General features: G+C 35.6%; 3 protein-coding genes across 4 annotated transcripts; 2 read left to right on the top strand and 1 right to left on the bottom strand.

Annotated features, from left to right (window-relative positions):
- Nucleotides 1-226: 226 nt before the first annotated feature.
- On the top strand, nt 227-3,449 carry LOC116107722 (thymidylate kinase-like). The gene is made up of 6 exons (XM_031394021.1): nt 227-285; nt 547-909; nt 1,636-1,747; nt 1,830-1,889; nt 2,755-2,859; nt 3,277-3,449. Exons 1-6 carry the CDS (start codon nt 248-250, stop codon nt 3,391-3,393), a joined length of 795 nt encoding a protein of 264 aa, XP_031249881.1. The 5' UTR covers nt 227-247; the 3' UTR covers nt 3,394-3,449.
- A 6,550-nt stretch (nt 3,450-9,999) lies between these two features.
- On the bottom strand, nt 10,000-11,327 carry LOC116107723. The gene is made up of 2 exons (XM_031394022.1): nt 10,286-11,327; nt 10,000-10,252 (listed from the first exon to the last, which is right to left on the bottom strand). Exons 1-2 carry the CDS (start codon nt 11,010-11,012, stop codon nt 10,044-10,046), a joined length of 936 nt encoding a protein of 311 aa, XP_031249882.1. The 5' UTR covers nt 11,013-11,327; the 3' UTR covers nt 10,000-10,043.
- A 256-nt stretch (nt 11,328-11,583) lies between these two features.
- On the top strand, nt 11,584-16,974 carry LOC116107718 (putative F-box protein At5g14160). Of its 2 annotated transcripts, none has more exons than XM_031394015.1 (2): nt 11,584-15,038; nt 15,746-16,974. In XM_031394015.1, the coding sequence occupies exons 1-2, from the start codon at nt 14,885-14,887 to the stop codon at nt 16,867-16,869; spliced, it is 1,278 nt and encodes a 425-aa protein (XP_031249875.1). In that variant the 5' UTR covers nt 11,584-14,884; the 3' UTR covers nt 16,870-16,974. The 2 variants fall into 2 exon arrangements, with proteins under 2 accessions (XP_031249875.1, XP_031249874.1); XM_031394014.1 differs by having other exon boundaries at nt 11,585-15,038; nt 15,740-16,974.
- The last annotated feature ends 645 nt before the right edge of the window (nt 16,975-17,619 follow it).

Below are 17,619 nucleotides of genomic sequence, written 5' to 3'. Positions count from 1 at the left end.
CATGGATTAGATGTATGCTGGATTTAGGTTTGGGGCCGGACCTGGGCTATATTCCCAAATTCACAGTTGCCTCATGTCTGATCGGGTTCAAATTTTTTAAATGATATCATCTAGTCTCATTAATGGCTTAAACTTATTGTATATTCATTCATAAATACTGTAGAAAACCCATCAAGCTGCTTATTCACTTGATTCTGAAACTTCATGTTTTCTTGATTGACTGTAGTTTTCTAGATTGGGAAATCACATGACATATGCTCGCTCTTTTACTCTTTCTAAGACCTTGTAAGTATGTTTTCTTATTTGCTTTTGCTAAAACTTTATTATGTATCATTTCTAGTGGGGTACTTAAATTTATGTTACTCTTAGCTTTCTGTTTTGGTGTTTGTGTGTGTGTCTGTTGGGTTGTTTGGAAACAATGAACTAACTGTACTTTCAACTACCCAACAATGAGAAACTTTAACATCAATTAAATTGTTCTCAAATATAGTTGAAATATTTTCATATTGAGGTCATTTTATCTAATATATAGCTGTTGAATTTTAGGAATTTTGGAGCTATATTACCTTGGCGGTCATTGAACTTTTACTTGAATCATCTACCAAATTGTTCTGTTAGGGCAATAAGGATGGAAAGCAATAACAATAACAATTGCAACCTAAGTGTTGGTAATACTGATTCAAGAGGTGCTTTGATAGTTCTAGAGGGTTTGGATAGATGTGGGAAGACTTCACAATCTGGTAAATTACTCTCATACTTGGAGGGTCTGGGTCACTCGGCTGAGTTATGGCGATTCCCTGACAGAACTACAAGTGTCGGGCAAATGATATCTGCTTATCTTTTGAATCAGTCGCAGTTGGATGATCACACAATTCATCTGCTCTTCAGTGCTAATCGTTGGGAGAAGAGGTGTGTCTCGATATCATGCATTGCTTATTATGTTTTACTTTAGAATATTATACACATAAGCTGATTTTTTTTGTTTGTGTATGTGTATGTATTTTATTGTTTTCGTTAGTAGTTTCTTTGCATGGGGCAGTCAGTTGTACTTAATGATAGTTCAAAGGCAGAAAACTGAATTGTGTATCTGGCATTGGGGTGGTTGTGAGGTGGGGCTGCCTTTACTTAGTTGATTCGAGAAGCCATTTTAGTGAATCCAATTATTTTGCTCCGTTTTTCTATTTCTGCTATCTTGGATAGATAGAAATCACTTCCAAGAGATTTGAATTTGTTGGTATTGACCATGTCCTCTTATTTGTGTAATAGCTACATGAGCTCTTGGGGGAGATGATTGTATGCTATGCAGGCCTCTTATAAACATTCATCTTTTTATTTTGGGTAGTAGTTGAGTGGAGTTTTGCCTTCAGGTGGGCATGGTGGCATACATGGTAATATTTCCATTTTCTGCTTCTCCATGTGGTGGTCTAGTAACAACAGGGTTATAGTGGAGCCATCTGTGCACTTGGTAGTTACGTTAGCTCCTTAGGTGTAATAATAAGTTTGGGTTTCCTGTAGCATGGACACTCAATAGTTTGCTATCATTTGAGGTGAAATTCTCTGACAAGTTTGTGGCTTTCTTAGGTTTGCAATACTCTAAACAGAACTAACTAAAAGTTATGAACACTAATTTTTCAGGTCAATGATGGAAACTAAACTGAAAGCTGGAACTACTCTAATTGTTGACCGTTACTCTTATTCTGGGGTGGCATTCTCCTCTGCCAAAGGAGTTGATGTTGAATGGTGTAAGGTGAAGAAAAGCAGAAAATGGTTTTACAAATAAACTTTTTGTTTGACATCTGTTAGATATTTAACGTGATTTTCTTTTGCAGGCGCCCGAAATTGGGTTGCTGGCTCCAGATGTGGTACTTTTCCTAGATATACCACCAGAGGTTTGTTGTTTATGTCAACTGTCTTATGTTTTGGATGATCAGAGGCAAATATCGCGACTTTTGCCCTGAATTTTACATCCCAATTACATTTTGCCAGGCACCTTGCTCTTAGCTGTGCATTATTCATATTTTTGACCAAGAGATCTTTTTCTCTTTCTGAATATTTGTTTTGAGGCAGGCAAAGAAACTTTCTTGTCTGATGGCTAGGTTTTCCAACCAAGTTTCGTGAGAGACATCACAATAATCCCTGAATAAAGTGGTTTTATGTTTACTGTAAACAAATTAATGTGGTTTTATGACAATTCCTGGCAGTGAATACTTTGTAAGTCCATAGTTATTTTTTTCAAAAAGATGACTCATTCACCCATACACTGAAAAGTTTTGGCCTCATATATATAATTTTGGATTTTCTTTTTAACTTTTAATAAAGATGAGAAACCATTCGTGAAGCCATAGTGTTCATACAATGTTGGTGGAATTTTTGTTTGCACGAGATTATAGGTATTTAGTATCCAGAAAAAAGTCGGTGTAAGTAGCATCTTAGGGACAACCCAGCCATGTTCATTAACTTCAATTGATCATCATATTTTACTGCTGGAAAGTGGAACTTAATATTGTTTTTAAAGAAATTATCATGGAGCTTGTCATACAAATTAAACTATATCTCATCAAAGGCTGATGTGGAGGGGATTCATCCATAGTCCTCTCATTCCACAGAGTAACGTCTTATCAGCTGGACTGTCACCTGGGACATCACACTTGTGAGAATGCCTCTTTGGTGCATGCATTTTGGAGGTCTTATTTAGTTGGTACTTATTTCTTTCTAAAATCCTCTAGAACTGAAATGTTGCTTTAAAATTGTCAGAAAGCTGCTGAAAGAGGAGGCTATGGAGGTGAGAGATATGAGCACCTTGAGTTTCAAAAGAAAGTTGCCCAATGCTATCAGATCCTCCGTGATTCCTCCTGGAAGGTAATTTTTTGTTTTGTCTGAATAGAAAGGCTTGCATACTCTGCATCTTGGTTATGAATAATGATATTGTTCGTGGATCATACCACTTGAGCCTTTCACAAACTCTTGGCTTTTGGTGGCTGCAAACAAAAATTTCTGGTTTCTTTTATAATTTTACTGAGTGTTGGTTAAACAAAGAAAAGCGACCACACAAGTGTCTGATCACCCTCATCAATGCACCTTATCATATGTCCGGTTCAGGTGCTTACCAAATACAAACTACTAAAAGACTACCAATAGGTGATATTTTTTGCCCATCTTTATAAACTTAAGATCTTACCCATTTTAATCCGATGTGAGATCACAACACATAAAATTAGAATTTGTTTTGTTTTCATGGGCGAGCAGTCGAAGTGCTAATCGCTGTTGTGATTGCAGATCATAGATGGCTGCCGAGGCATTGAGGAAGTTGAGAAAGAGCTGCGTGATATTGTAGTGGATCATGTCTTAGCTTGCAAAAAGGGGAAACCCCTTTCCCTCCTCTGGTCACCTTAGTTAATTCATTCTATCTTTTGTTCATGAAGAGAACGTGAAATAGGTATTGTCCCGAGCTTTTTTCTCTGAGTGTTTTTCTCTCTGCAGAATCATTGATTACTTGACCAAAAACCCATTGAGTTTCATATTCATATAATTTAATATTATGACTTTTTCATATTTCTGGGAATCTTAAGGTTATCCGAAATTATTGGTTAAGCAATACATTGCAATTTCGTAATTCAATATGAAACAGTTAATTGTTTAATTCAATTAAAAAAGTGAGAAACTATGTGCTTCAAATGTCACCAGAGTTCTGCAATATGTGAAGGGTCCATGACCCTCGTGAATCACCTCTTTTATGGTTTATCACTTCATCTTAAATCTTACGGAGATGTTGGCCACTGTCTTCTGATGGCTGCGTATGTGGCGGTTCTAGTTTCTGGGTTTTACAAAAGAAAAAAAAAAAAAAAAAGATTATGTTATTTGATATGAAAATTACTGAATTAGCCTTCTCAGTCTAACTCTTAACGTTAACAATAACTTATGAGTAATGCTACAGTTATCGAAGGTTGCGTACTGAATGACGTGGCAAAGTATTAACCGTTGATTCATTATTAATTAATATTAATCAACGGTCAATATTTTGTTACGTCATTCAGTGCACAGATTTAGTGCGCAACCTTCGGTAATTGTATCATTTTCTATAACTTATTTAAGGGAAGTAAGCTTATATTTCGAAAAGGTTTTGACATTTGTGTCTATCGTAGCTTTCTAAAAATGTTAACACCTCTGCTGGTATAAAGGTCATTACAGTAATTTTAATTAAAAAAAAAAATAATTTCAATAATCAAAATCTCCGTCTATCTGAATTAGGGTTGTTCAACGAACCGAGCTGTTTGCAAGCTGACTCAGCTCGACTCGAGTCTGGCTCATTAATAGCTCGGTTTGGCTGAGTTTGAGTCGGCTCGGCTCGTCTGGCTCGCGAGCCGAGTCAAGCTCGAACTGGAAGGGGCTTTTAATAGAGTTTTCAGAGTAAGGGGGATTACAATGAAATTTTTAAAGGAAAATGTTTTAAAAAATGACAAACATCCCCCCGATTTTTAAGCTCTAAAAACACGATCAACGAGTGTTTGCCATAAAACCAAAGAGGGGTGAGCAATTTCAAGGGTCTTTCGTCATCTCCGGTAAGTGTAAGCCGCCGCCGGTGTCTTTCGTGGTCACCATCTGCTTCGCCATAGGCCCGATTGTCTCCTTTGAATCTCGTCGTCAAAAGACCCAAAGGCCAAAGTCCGAAACCCATCTGCTTCGCGGAATCGCCGTCGTTTGTCGTTATGAGTGCTTGTCGTCGCCGTTGCCGTGAATGTTGTTGTGTTGCTGAACGTGTCGACTAAAGGTATTTGACTCTGTCTCTGTGGGTGTAGTTTGCGGCCATATCTGATTACTTTTTTGTGTGGTGTGGGTGTAGTTTGCGGCCATCGTTAAGCCTAAAATCATAGAGCAATTCGCTGAACCTGTTTGAAATTGGACCGTTTGTCTGATTCTGTTTCGGGGTTGACTGTGGTGGACCTGAAAGAGTACTTGACTGATTTGAAGAGTATGAAGATAACCACTTAACCAGTGATGCAGAAATCTCGGATATTAAGAAGGCTAGATTGTTGTTGAAGAGTATAATTCAAACAAATCTGATTATTTTTTTGGTGTGGTGTGGATGTATTTTGCTCCCCAAATAATCTGCCGATTTCTTATGCAAACTGTGAATATTTGACAGGTCCCAGAATATGTTTGCAGTTTGTTGCACGGTGAGGAGTTTGAGGACTGAGGACTGAGGACCAACCATCTGCTCTAAAGAAAATATACTTTTTTAAAAGAGTTAACACTTAGCAGGTATACCGTATACACAAGTCATTTGTAAATTGTAAATTGTAACTTGTAAGTTGTAAGATTGAGGATTGAGGATTGAGGAATAAAGGATAGTTTAATTTATGCAAGCTGTGCTGCACGTTTGTAACTTGGAGTTGGAGAACATTTAATGGAAAATAAATGATTTTAAAGATAAAAGATGATAATATTTTAGTTGGCTGCTGGTCCCCCATTGGTAAAGTAATATGAAAAACAAAAGTTGCTGCTTGTTGGTCGGCTGGTCTCTACTGCTACTGGTGAATGGAAATTAATAAAAGATGCATTAAGGCATTAATAAGAGGTAAATTAATAACAGCAGCTGTGCAACCAGCAAAACAAACCTGCAAAATTACCCTTAAAAGTGTGAATGAAGGCTGACAAAACTGAGGTAAATTAATAAGAGCAGCAGCTGAGCAGTTGAAATAAAAATGTTGCTTTTAATGTTTATGTAGTTGAGTGGGTTTACTGGAGTTGAAATAAGAATGTTGCTTTTAATGTTTATTGGCTGTAGCAGTAGGATTGTGCAGGTTTGTATTTATTAATTTTGTGTTCGAGTTTGCATTTTCATCTTTATGTTACGGTTTATATACAATGATAGTTATACTTATGCGTTTCAGTTAATTTGTTTGTTAGAGGAGTGGGGCTGGAATGGATATACAGGCTACAGTCAATTATATTTTGAGGATTTTGACAGTTTACACATTTTATTTTGTTGACTGTCCTTATATATATATATATATATGTTTGGGGATGTAATTTGATGTATAATTATGTTAACCCTCCATTTTATTTTGATGAAAAACTAATTAAATCAAGCGAAGTAAATAAAAAATTTTAGTTCACTTCACTTAATTTGTCGTATATTCTTAACATAAGTGGGATGCTAAATAGTAAATGCTTAACATCAGTAGTATTTTATTTTGATGTTTATTTTTTAAAACGGTTTAGTTGTTGTGTAATATATCAGGACATGAATTGCATGGAATATACTGTAAATATATGGGAAAACACTGTTTTTCTTTTTTTTGGCTCGCGAGCCTACCTTGAAATGCCGTCCCCATACATGAGCTGAGCCGAGCCATCATATTTGCGACTTGGCTTGGCTCAACTCGAGCTCATTTGTGCCTCTTGTTTCACGAGCCTAGCTCGTTAAACTAAAAACTCAACTTGGCTCGGTTCGTGAACAACCCTAATCTCAATCTCTTTCTCTGGCTCAAAAAAGAAAAATATCGAAGCCCACACCACATGTAAACCTTTCAAGAATCCACCTTCCACTAAAACACCACCACCACAACCACACCTGTGAATCCATGGATTTACAACAGATCACGACTCAATCACCATGTGAAAGTATGATTGCCGTCTGACCAACTTTCAGTTATATTATAAGATTTACCAAGTTTTACCGTGGATTCAGTGAGAGGTTGATGTTGAACAGTGAGCATGGACATGGATATGGATATGGATATGCTTATTATACCTGTATTCTCTTTTTAATTAATAAAGTCCATTTTCATTGATGATTAATCGTTAATTGGTGAGACAAAACAACTCTCACCTCATAGTCTTAAGTACCATTCAATTATAAAAATTTTCAAACTTACAATTTTTTTATCAAAAACAAAAATAATTTTTTATATTAAAATTTATCAAAAAAAAGATTTTCCGAAAGTACCTTTTTATTATTTTTAAAGCTTCTAAATGTTTTAATTGTATTTTTCTAAAAAATAAGTATTAATATATTATTTTTTACAAGGCATAAACTCTTTTTTTGTAGTATTGAATATAAATTTGATATTAAGAGTAGAATCATATAAAGTATAAACCCAATGTTGAAATGACATAACACTAACAGTGGCCGATTGCAGTCCCGAGCTGGGAATTTGGGACCGGGCCCAAAGCCTAGCTCCAAAATCCGGTCTTAGGACCGGACCTAGTAGGCCTGGTCCCAAAACGGGACCAGGCCTAAGGAGGAGGGCCCGGGCCCTCCTCCAAGGCCCGGGCTTGGGACCGATCCCAAGCCTGGGCCCAAAAACTTTTGTATTTTTTTAATATAGTCTCCTACCAAATTACATAAAACCCCCTATTAATTTTTAAATAAATATAAATTATGAGGGTTAAAATAAAATTTTACAAAATTTATATAAAAAAAAAATCTTCCAGGTCTAAAAAATTTATAAAATTTATAAATTTTACCCCTAAAAAATACTAAAAACCCCCTATAAAATTTTGTTTTACCCCCAAAATTAAAAAAAAATTGAGGAGAAAAAATAAAATTATCCAAGCCTTATGGAACCGGTCCTAGGACCGATCTTGAACCCATGAGACCAGTCCCGATCAGGCCTAAGGCCTGATCTGGGTCCTGATTTTTCTCATAAGCCTGGGACTGATCCCAGGCCTATGAGTAACTGGTCCTATTTGGACCCAGTCCAAAACGGACCCAGACCTGAGCCCGTAAGGGACCGGTCCCTGCCCACGTCTTTGCAAGAGATGGAGGGCACTGTAAAGTTTTAATCAACCAAAAGAATTTTCAAGTTTTGATTTAAATATAAATATAAATATAGATAATACTATTTTGTACCATTACTTTTGGACTTTAATTGATGTGACACTAATCACCTGTGTTTTCCCTCGCATTAATTATAAACAATGAGATTTTTATTTGGTAAATAATAGCAATTTTTTTTTTTGTCTCCCAATATTCAAGAAGGTATGAGATTAATCGACATTATAAATAAAATTCGTCTCACTTGAAGATCAATTATCAATTGGGCAAGCATTATTCAATTACGATAATATTGTATTTATAAAATTTATATCTTAAATGTCACGATTAATCAAATATAAACATCATCCACGTTATTAACATCACTTGTAATACAAAATTTGAATATAAACTATGTAAATGTGTGCATTATTCATAAAATTTATGCTAATGTAAATAAAATTTTAAACCAATGTATATTATATATCAGGCTAAGTTATATGACATTAATAGATTACTTATCATAACAGCCCGTTATTCATCCCAAATGATGTGTAATATAAATATTGTCAAATCATTTAATGCATTATTTGAGATGGGTAAATTTAGCTTAGTTTTCACCAAAACCTGATAAAATAAAGTCTTCACATGACTTAATATCCGATTGTCACAGGAAACTATATCTACACTTCTCAGTTTCAATCCCATACTAGTACGAATAATATATATATATATATATAATATTTACACTTTGGACTTGTTCGCTGCTAGCTTCATCACTACTGCTTCTTGAAGGCATCGATTCCATGCATGATCACAAACCCTAATTGTCACATTAAAAAAATTGGTAAGCCAAATCTTTGTTCTATATTACACAATAAACAATGTTGTTTCATCTATGCACTAAATAAAAACAAGAGGTCAAAATCATCGTTACAAATTCTTTATACAAATTATGTTAGTTTGACGGTAATAGTTTACATATGCAGTATATATTATTCTTTTTAATTTATATATACATATTGTTCATGGAAAAAGAAGTATACAACATAACAATTTTTAGCTAGAAATTAGATTGATTATATAAGAAATGCTCAAAATAACACTTAATATATATATACATTCTATCTTTTTAAAACCTATTGAATATATCCTTTACTTATTTTGTTGTGGTAAATCTTTAGAGAGAATATATATTAGAATATATCTTTGTTGCAAGTATTGACGTGACATCTGTTATTGGTTGGTTGGACATACTACATATCACAGGTACCAAGATTTGTTAAATATAAATACTAATAACTAATTGTAAATTAAGTTATAATATTCTATCAATACTTAGATATAAATAAGCTTAATGTGTATCGGTAAGAGTTATTGATTTGCAATACTGTGGTATAAGTTTTGTTGGATTGAATATATTCACAGACTATTTTATACTTATATGCAATTTTTTTAAGACATAAATACCACTGGGCTTTAAAAAAATTATCTGGCCACCATCGCCAACTGTCCCTGGCCGGTAACGGAATGGCACACGACCAACGCCTGATCTATGGTAAAAAAAGGTTATGGATCTAGCTATGAAACGACGACTATTTCACAACCACATCTTTGATCGTGAAAGGCCATGGATCTAAAAAGGTTTTACCAATGCACAGCTAACTAGATCCAATCGGTCGTATGCCATTTCAGTAGCGGCCAACGATGATGGCTGATTAGTTATCAACAATGGTTTAGTAAGAGTGATTTTGTTACAAATTAAAGTTTTATATAATTAAAGTGTTTGAGCAAAATTTCAAATGTAAAGGTTAAAAGAAATGATTTAGAAAAAAAATATATATATTATATTAATATTTAAAAAAGAAGATAATTTAATAATCTTTATAATATAACTATCAATTTATTTCAATCTATCCAAACATATTCCTTTAACCATTTTATGTAATCTTAAAAGTAATCTATTTTTTCATTTTAATATAAGGAATACAATAATCCTTTAACAAGTACTAAGGCGCCAAGCCAGTCAATCTTAATTACTAAACTTTAATCATTGATGCCCCGTGCCTAACTTAGAATCTCTATTCTATTTGATTTTTGTCACCACGTTTCAATTTGTCAGATATGGTGCATGCATTTGTTGGCTTACTTAACTTCCGTAATCAATTCGCCATCGATTTAATTAATGACCTTCTTCTTCATATTTGGCATAATATAACATATAGTCGAGATTACCTGATAATTCCTTTTAGGTTGTTGACGATATATAAGGTTGGAGGCGTCTTCAACGTCCCAAACTGAGCGCAGCCTCAACGTCAAGCCGCCATGCAAATCCTCCACATTCCATTCTCCAAACATCACACGGCATTACCATCTTCTTCCAGTACTTTTCCTTCTTCCATGTGTACTCCATCCTCACTTTACACGTTAATGAACTGAATACCCATGGCAACTTCTCTTTCATCCCCAACAACACCACTATTGTCGTGCTCTCTTCTGAATTCTCACCTTCACCCTCACCCTCACCCTCACCCACTTCCCTCACCCTCACCATCCTCCTATAAGCTCCATTCACCCACTTCACTTTGTTCAACCCGTCTGATATAAACCCCGGACACGTGTCATTCTCTAGATTCTTCATTATCTCAAAGTCCTCACTCCCCAACCCTCCTCTCCCATCCATGCATGTATCACCATCACTACTCATAACTCTCTCCACCGTCACCCACGTCTCCACCACTCTCCGGCCACCCATCTCCACCCTCTGATCTGCCAAACCTATCCCTCCCACTTCTTGAAACCCTTGATTTATTTTATTTTCAATTACCACCTTTTCTTTCTCTTTCTCAATCTCTATTCCCGTACCGTCGACATCAATATTGCACCACGGCTCTCTTCTTTTTGAATACTCTAAATCACCGCCCTCCGGCAACAACTGTAGCGTCACGATCTTATCGTCCAGCCCATCTTTATTACAACTTCCATGATGATCAGTACTCGTTTTGTTATTATTCTTTCTCCTGTAATCCCTATTCTTCCGAACTCTAACGTACTTTCTCTTAGATCTACCATTACTAATCATCAAGTTCTTGTTTACAGCTTGTAAGTTACCCGAAGCAGCACCTCCGGCAACCGGTTTCGGTGCAATCGGCCGGAATCCGAGCATTATTCTTTCGATAACCGTTTTATCCTGCGCAGCACCAGCCCGCGTTAGCATGCGCCACCTATCTTTAGCTTGAACTTCCATTTCCATCCACCAGAGCGTCTTTTTTCTCTCTAACTTTACTCTCTCTTGCAGTCTTTCTCAGTGTCTCAGACTCAGAGAGAGAGTTCAGGCGATAATCATAGCAGAAGTAGATATCCTTCGTCGTGAAAGCACCACGTGTCTAGGGCAACATTCGTAGCACTGGAAAGACATGAATTAAGAGGGCCCCTATACAAAGGTAACGTATCTGACATAATAGAACGGTAGCTCCGGTCCCACCCGTGTTGGCCAATCAGGGACGAGCTCGTGTCTTGCACTGGGTAAAAGTGGGTACACGTGGGCACTCTCTTGAAAATAGCGTACTATTACGTCAATTGTAAAATGAGAAAAATAAAAAAGGCGTTTAGGGGAGGTTCGAGAAACTGCACACGTGGTTCACTCTTATTAGGAACCAAGCATGTTCAATCCCATTCGCTCTTTTACTGCTTCCACTCGCTCCTCAGGGGCGTGTGCATCAAAAATCTAGGGAACGGCCTGACTGTTATTACAAATCTTTTGTTGACAGTCCTCGTCACATCAAAATTAAAAAAAAAAAGGAAATTTGTCGAAGAAAATATCTTTGCCCATTTTGTCTTGGAATAATTTATTTTTCTACAAATGAAAATAAAGAGAATAAAATGAAAAATATGGAAATGTGAGAATCAGGAATGTGTTGAGAGAGTGGGGGGTTATTGTAAGGTAGGATGAGGACACGTGGGTGGAGCCGTGGAGCAATGTGTAGGTAGCGTCATATGAAATCAAGCGGGGTTCCACGTGGTAACACAATGTGGTTTTGATTCAATCTCCAATTTATTCTAATGGGTCCTACACCTGGTCCAGTTAATGAGTGTTGTTTAGTTAAATTTATTAGTGGAATATAATTGGCTTCTCCTAACCAATCAAAACTTGAGAAGTTGAAACGTTCACATCCTCTTTACATTATGGGACTTTTCCTTTTATCTTGCATTTTTCTATTTATGGTTTACGGGGGTGACCACGAGACCTATTAAAACCCACCACCACAAATACCACGGTCCCACTGCCCATACCCATCACCCTCAGATTTCACGTATCTACTATCTAAGGGCTATGATTTAATTGGTTGGGTTGGGTTGGATTGGTCTTCATAAACATTAATACTTATTTTTTTAAGTCAACAAGTTTCTATCAGACTAAGACATTGATAGCGTCTACACAAAATTGATGTAATTTTCATCCAATTACCCCGTCGTTTTTCTATTATTATAATATTAATAGCTCTAATCATATGATTATTTAATAGGTCCTCCAAAAAATTCATGCCATCTTCACATAAATATGACCATCACAATAAAAAAAAAATATCATACACTCTAAAGTATTTTATCATTTTATAGGCTTGTGGCATAAGAGATGAACAAAAATAATACTTCTGAGTTTGGGCTGTCCATATTTTTTTTGGACTGGGCCGAATTTGGGCTTCGGAAATCACCATGACCCAAATCATTATGATTTGATCGTCCCAACAGTGGATCTGCTCAAACAAACGCCTGAGGTCCTCCTCTGACCATACAAACAAACGGTGGATATGACAGCAGATTGGTACGTTGGAGAGGGTGCGACTGCAACTACTCCGTTTGATGCCACGCCGACCAAACACCAGCCAAATCTCAATTATTGATTCGCTAAAGAATCTTTAGGTTCACCCCGGGAAACTTCGGATGTTGGAGGAGAAATGTATGCTGGAGAAGTAGAGTGCCTCCTGCGGAAAGATGGATTTTCTGGGTATAATCAAATCAAAATGCACCCGGACGACCTCTACAGATTTGCTCATTCCGCACCCCTTTCGGCATTTACTCTTATCTAATCTTGCCCTTCAGGTTAAAGAATGCAGGAGCAACAACTCTCCAGGCGATGACGCAAATCTTCAGAGAGATGTTGCATAAAACCTTAGAATGCTACGTATGACCTGGCCGCAAAAAGCACTTTCTAAAAAAATGCAAAAGTGTAATACTTGTTTGGGGAAACGTTAAGAAGCAGGTCGGTATGTTCCCTGAATGAAAACAAGCTTTTGTTAATTATATATTTATCTATTTATTGTATGAATATCAAATTCTTTCCGTTTATGTTTGAAGAACTGCGTGCGGCAACTTCACATCCTTAATCGTTTTAACTCTCTGTTGTAGAAATATCTGCAAGTACTAATACAATATTCACGTTTGGAAATCATGTTATTTACGTGTTTACTAATTTTGCGCTGGATAACTTGGAATCGACATTCATTTTGGTTCTCAGTTAGAGCACGAATTTTAGAAATTGAAGTGTTTTGATAGTTGTTATAGAATGATAATTAATAAAATCCGGGTTTTTTTTTTTAATACAATGTATTGTTGATTAATCTCTTATTAACATGTTATCTATCTCATATATTGCAATGAAGTAGAAAATACTTAATAATTAGCAACAAGTGGGATCATAAGTACAGGGGAAATTTTTTGGCATTACATAGCTGGAATGTTTTGAAACAGGATTGCAGCTGCAGCTGTGAATTTAAATTGACATTAAAGAGTTAAAAAGTTGATGGGTTGCAGTAACTGTAAAAAAAAAAAAAAATGTTAGTTTGTTTTGAGATAGTGAATTAGTTGAGAGTGTAAATCTTGCAACTATACTTGTAGCTTTTATTGAACAAAGTCTATATTCCATTGTTGTCTTTGTCAAAGTAACTTTTTATTTATTTATTTATTTTTTTTGGCAAATGTATATACAGTTGGAAAGTGTCACTGAATAGGGTATTCTAAATTGTAGAGCTAAAGATTACTGCATATGGAGAAGCTTCTAATTGTGCAATCATCTTTGCATTTCTAGAGTTTCTTTAAATATGATAGAGTACATTCTGATGCTTAGGACTAGAAACAGTTTTATTTAATGCATATGAAATGTTAAATGTCTTACAATTGTTAGAACTTTTGTGTAACTTTTGCCAGCATAGGCTCTTTGATTAATTCATTGAGTCCTTATGTCTTACAAGCTACCCACAGATTGACAATCAAATAACTTTGCTTTGTTGATCCCAAAAGTTATTTTATGGGATTTTGTTCATAATTATGTGTTGACTAAAATATCTTATCTAGTACCTTCTTACAATTCATTGGAGTTCACATTTTGTGACTTGAGTTTGAATCTAGCAGATCATAAACATTGACAAATCTTGCATTCTCGTGGATCCTATAAATGGTGTTTTATGTTATAGCATTCTACCTCCTGAACTGCTAGAAGGGTTTAATTTGCTGTTAGGATGCTAAAATACAAAATATATAATTTTCCCCAAATTTTCTGCTTTTATTGTATGCTAAACATGTCACGTTCTTAAAGTTTTTGGCCTGGACACTCTTCTACGATTATAAAGAAATATTGGACCAAAATTTAACTTCTATCTTAATTTTTTTAAATACCATACTGTTGGGTTTATTTCCTTATTTGATGTGCGTATTTCCAGAGACTTTCATTACTTTTTTCAGGAATACATTTTTTTTTAAAAAGACTTTTTATATCTGAATTTATTGATCTTATATTTTATTAAGAATGGTTTTGCATGAGAAAAACCTGTGTAGTTTAGTTGGCTGGATTTTTCTGCAAGGAGCAAAAGTTTTATTGATTCATCTGCTTCACAGCAAGGACAATGTAGTTAATTTGTGTTTGTGTGAGGTGGATTGCGGTGTGTGGTAAAAAATATAAAGGAAAACTATAAAGGGAGTTTTAGTTTTCTGAGGTAACTTTGCTAAGAAAGGTAAGTTAATTATGTTTACACAACTTTTTCAAGCCAATAGAATCTAGCCAAATTTTGTAAAACGTATGCAATTTTGGACACGGGTCACGATGAAGTGATCATTTTGTGACACAATATGTATGCTATAAACATATATGCATGCACACAAACGAGCGTTACAAGTTGTGATCTGAGGCGAAGAAAACGAGGGAGAGAGATGCAAAGAAGAGAAAGAGGAGGTAGCTATCACTATCATCTCCGACCACAAATGCAACTACCGTCTACCTTAGGTATTTATTCCCTTTAATCATAGATTGTAATCATGATCTTTCTGTGATCTCATTGAATTACTTGGAGTATTTTATAAGTAACCATCCTATTGAAGTCTACTATAGTGAGTATTGATTATCTGATTCAAGTACTTAAATGGTTCTTAAAGTTTTTCTGTACTTCAGAGATTCAAAACAAGTTTAATTTGTTGTCATTATATTCATTTTGATCATGTATCAATGATGATGCTAATAGTTGTTTGGAGTATGGCATAGAGAATGAACTACTTCTCATTTTTTTTTGTTTTTTTTTTTTGTTTGAAATCATCATATTTGAAAAATAGTATTTTTTTATGTTGGTGGTTTTTAAACAATCGTACCAAACATCAATTGGGTATTTATGTACAATATATTGGAATTGTCATGCAGCTACTGATGTGGATAAGTTTGCAGAATTTATCAAATTGGAGTTTTCCATGCACTTATGTATTTATATTTCATGAACATTGAATGTTATTGGTTGCATTACCCCTTCTCACCCTTTTATGATTTACTCAGTAGTGACGTCAAGCACCATAAAGGCTTTGCTTCATTTAGTTCTTTATTAACCTGAAAACTCAATAGGAAATTATTCAGTTTTTGCTACTTTTTCTTGACAAAAGGGGATGGAATTATGTAATTTCCCATTTTTATGAACAAAATTGCATTTGTTCTTGTGATAGATACAGGCACAATGTTGAATGGAGAAGATGTTAACAATGTCAAGCGCACTAGTAGGAAAAAGAGGAAGACCGAAAACCCTCAGGACTGGAGACCATGGGCAGAACTTCCTCAGGAACTTGTAGATATAATCTCCAAAAAACTGACAATACCAGACTATTTTAGGTTTGGTCGGGTGTGCCAAAATTGGTGGTCAATTTCCATGGCTTCCAAGCAGAACTTCATGTCATTACAAGCACCACTTGTGATTCACATATCAACAAGGGCCAAAAGGACTTGTCTTTTCTATGACATATCCAATGGGGCCAAATATGAAACCAAGCTGCCTTACTTTGGTTTGAAATTCTGTATTGGGTTGTCCTGTGGATACATAATTATGGAAGACCTCCACAGTACTATTTCCCTTGTAAATCCTGTTACAGGGTCCCAATATCTATTCCCCAAGATGGCCTCTCCTGGTAAAGCCATGTCTGCCGGTGACCGTTCTATCTTTGCTTCCACTGTACCAAACCAAGATTTTATTCTTGTGGTACTCTCTCAAATGCAAAAAGATGTGCATTTCCGTCGCTCCAAGGACAAGTACTGGCGCATTTACTCTTTTGCTGGCAAGCCGAAAATTTGGGATATACTTGTCTTTAAGGCCAGCATATATGTTATAACTAATGATGGTCGAATTGGCACATTGAACCTAAAATCTGCTCCTGAAGTGAACTTTTTGGAACTAAATTTCACTCCTCACTTTCTTGGCTATGTTAAACTTGTGGCTTCAAAAGAGCAGCTAATGGTGATTGATTTTGTTCCCTCGCCACAACTCAGAGTTTACACAATAGACTTTTCGCGGATGGAGTGGGTTCAGGTGACCAACTTGGGTGGCCATGCTTTGTTTTTGGGCAACATGATGTGTTCCAGGTTAAGCAACCCAGCACAGTGGGGAGGGCGAGAAAACTGTGTGTATTATCTCCCATTCAGATCCAAGACCTGTTATGTGTACTCCATAAGTGGTCAGTTCCTCGACAGAATCCATTTTGTCATAGAAGATAAAGCTGCTTCTTCCCGGATGAATTGTTGGTATTTCCCACATCTATCTTGCAGCATAGATTATGTGAGGGATGAAATTGGATCAGAAGATTAGTTTGGTGGTATGCAGAAACATATAGAACTTATGCTGCTTTTTTCTTTCTTCTCTCCTTTTTGTCGTGAACTTGGACAAGCTTAAGTTTGTAGCTGCTTTTGGTTTGGTTTGTTTTGTTTTGTCGTGTGAACTTTTACTTTAATATGTTTTGATGAACTAATTTTGCCTATGTTTTGTCTAAAGCATCTGTGTTATTTCTTTTATATTACTAAGTTGAAGCATCATAGTACCTATGTTTGTTTATTTTACTCAATATGGCTTGGGTGTTACATCCATTGCCAATATCTTTTAGGAGTAATGCTAGGTCTACAACGCAATCTCACAACCTTCAACGTGATAGTTTGTTATTGGTTAGCTCGCAAAAGAGGTCTCATTTGCTTTAATAGGTCACTCTTGTCTATTTGCGAGCTGACTAACGATGAGTTGTCACATCAGGGGTTGTGAGAGAAGATTGTTAGATTGGATTATGGATCTAGCATTACTATATCTTTTAGTGTAGTCCAATTATACAGACCAGAAATGTTATTGAGCTGGTCTCAACATCAATGGTCAACAAAATAAATGAAATTGTTTGGTTCACATAACTAATGCCATTCATTCATTTCTGCTGTTATTGTTATTAAGATATGAAGGTTTTTATGAGAAGTGATATTATGGTTATGAACAATTTTGAAGCACTAATCTTCTATTTGAAGCATTGTATTAGAAGAACAGCTGCTAGTAATTTTTCTTATGGCAATGATTAAGATT

Source organism: Pistacia vera, unplaced genomic scaffold (assembly GCF_008641045.1).
Source record: "Pistacia vera cultivar Batoury unplaced genomic scaffold, PisVer_v2 Contig546, whole genome shotgun sequence".
Lineage (NCBI taxonomy): Eukaryota > Viridiplantae > Streptophyta > Magnoliopsida > Sapindales > Anacardiaceae > Pistacia > Pistacia vera.
Note: the sequence above shows the minus strand (reverse complement) of the source record. Positions and strands in the feature narration are given on the sequence as shown.

Excerpts from the sequence above, each read along its gene's own strand:
- LOC116107722 (XM_031394021.1), top strand. The coding sequence starts at position 248 with ATGACATATGCTCGCTCTTTTACTCTTTCTAAGACCTT. Across the intron at positions 1,748-1,829 it reads TTGATGTTGAATGGTGTAAG|GCGCCCGAAATTGGGTTGCT; the intron begins GTGAAGAAAAGC and ends TTTCTTTTGCAG. Across the intron at positions 1,890-2,754 it reads TCCTAGATATACCACCAGAG|AAAGCTGCTGAAAGAGGAGG; the intron begins GTTTGTTGTTTA and ends TAAAATTGTCAG.
- LOC116107723 (XM_031394022.1), bottom strand. The coding sequence starts at position 11,012 with ATGGAAATGGAAGTTCAAGCTAAAGATAGGTGGCGCATGCTAACGCGG. Across the intron at positions 10,253-10,285 it reads GGTGAGGGAAGTGGGTGAGG|AGAGCACGACAATAGTGGTG; the intron begins GTGAGGGTGAGG and ends AGAATTCAGAAG.
- LOC116107718 (XM_031394014.1), top strand. The coding sequence starts at position 14,885 with ATGTATGCTATAAACATATATGCATGCACACAAACGAGCGTTACAAGT. Across the intron at positions 15,039-15,739 it reads GCAACTACCGTCTACCTTAG|ATACAGGCACAATGTTGAAT; the intron begins GTATTTATTCCC and ends TTCTTGTGATAG.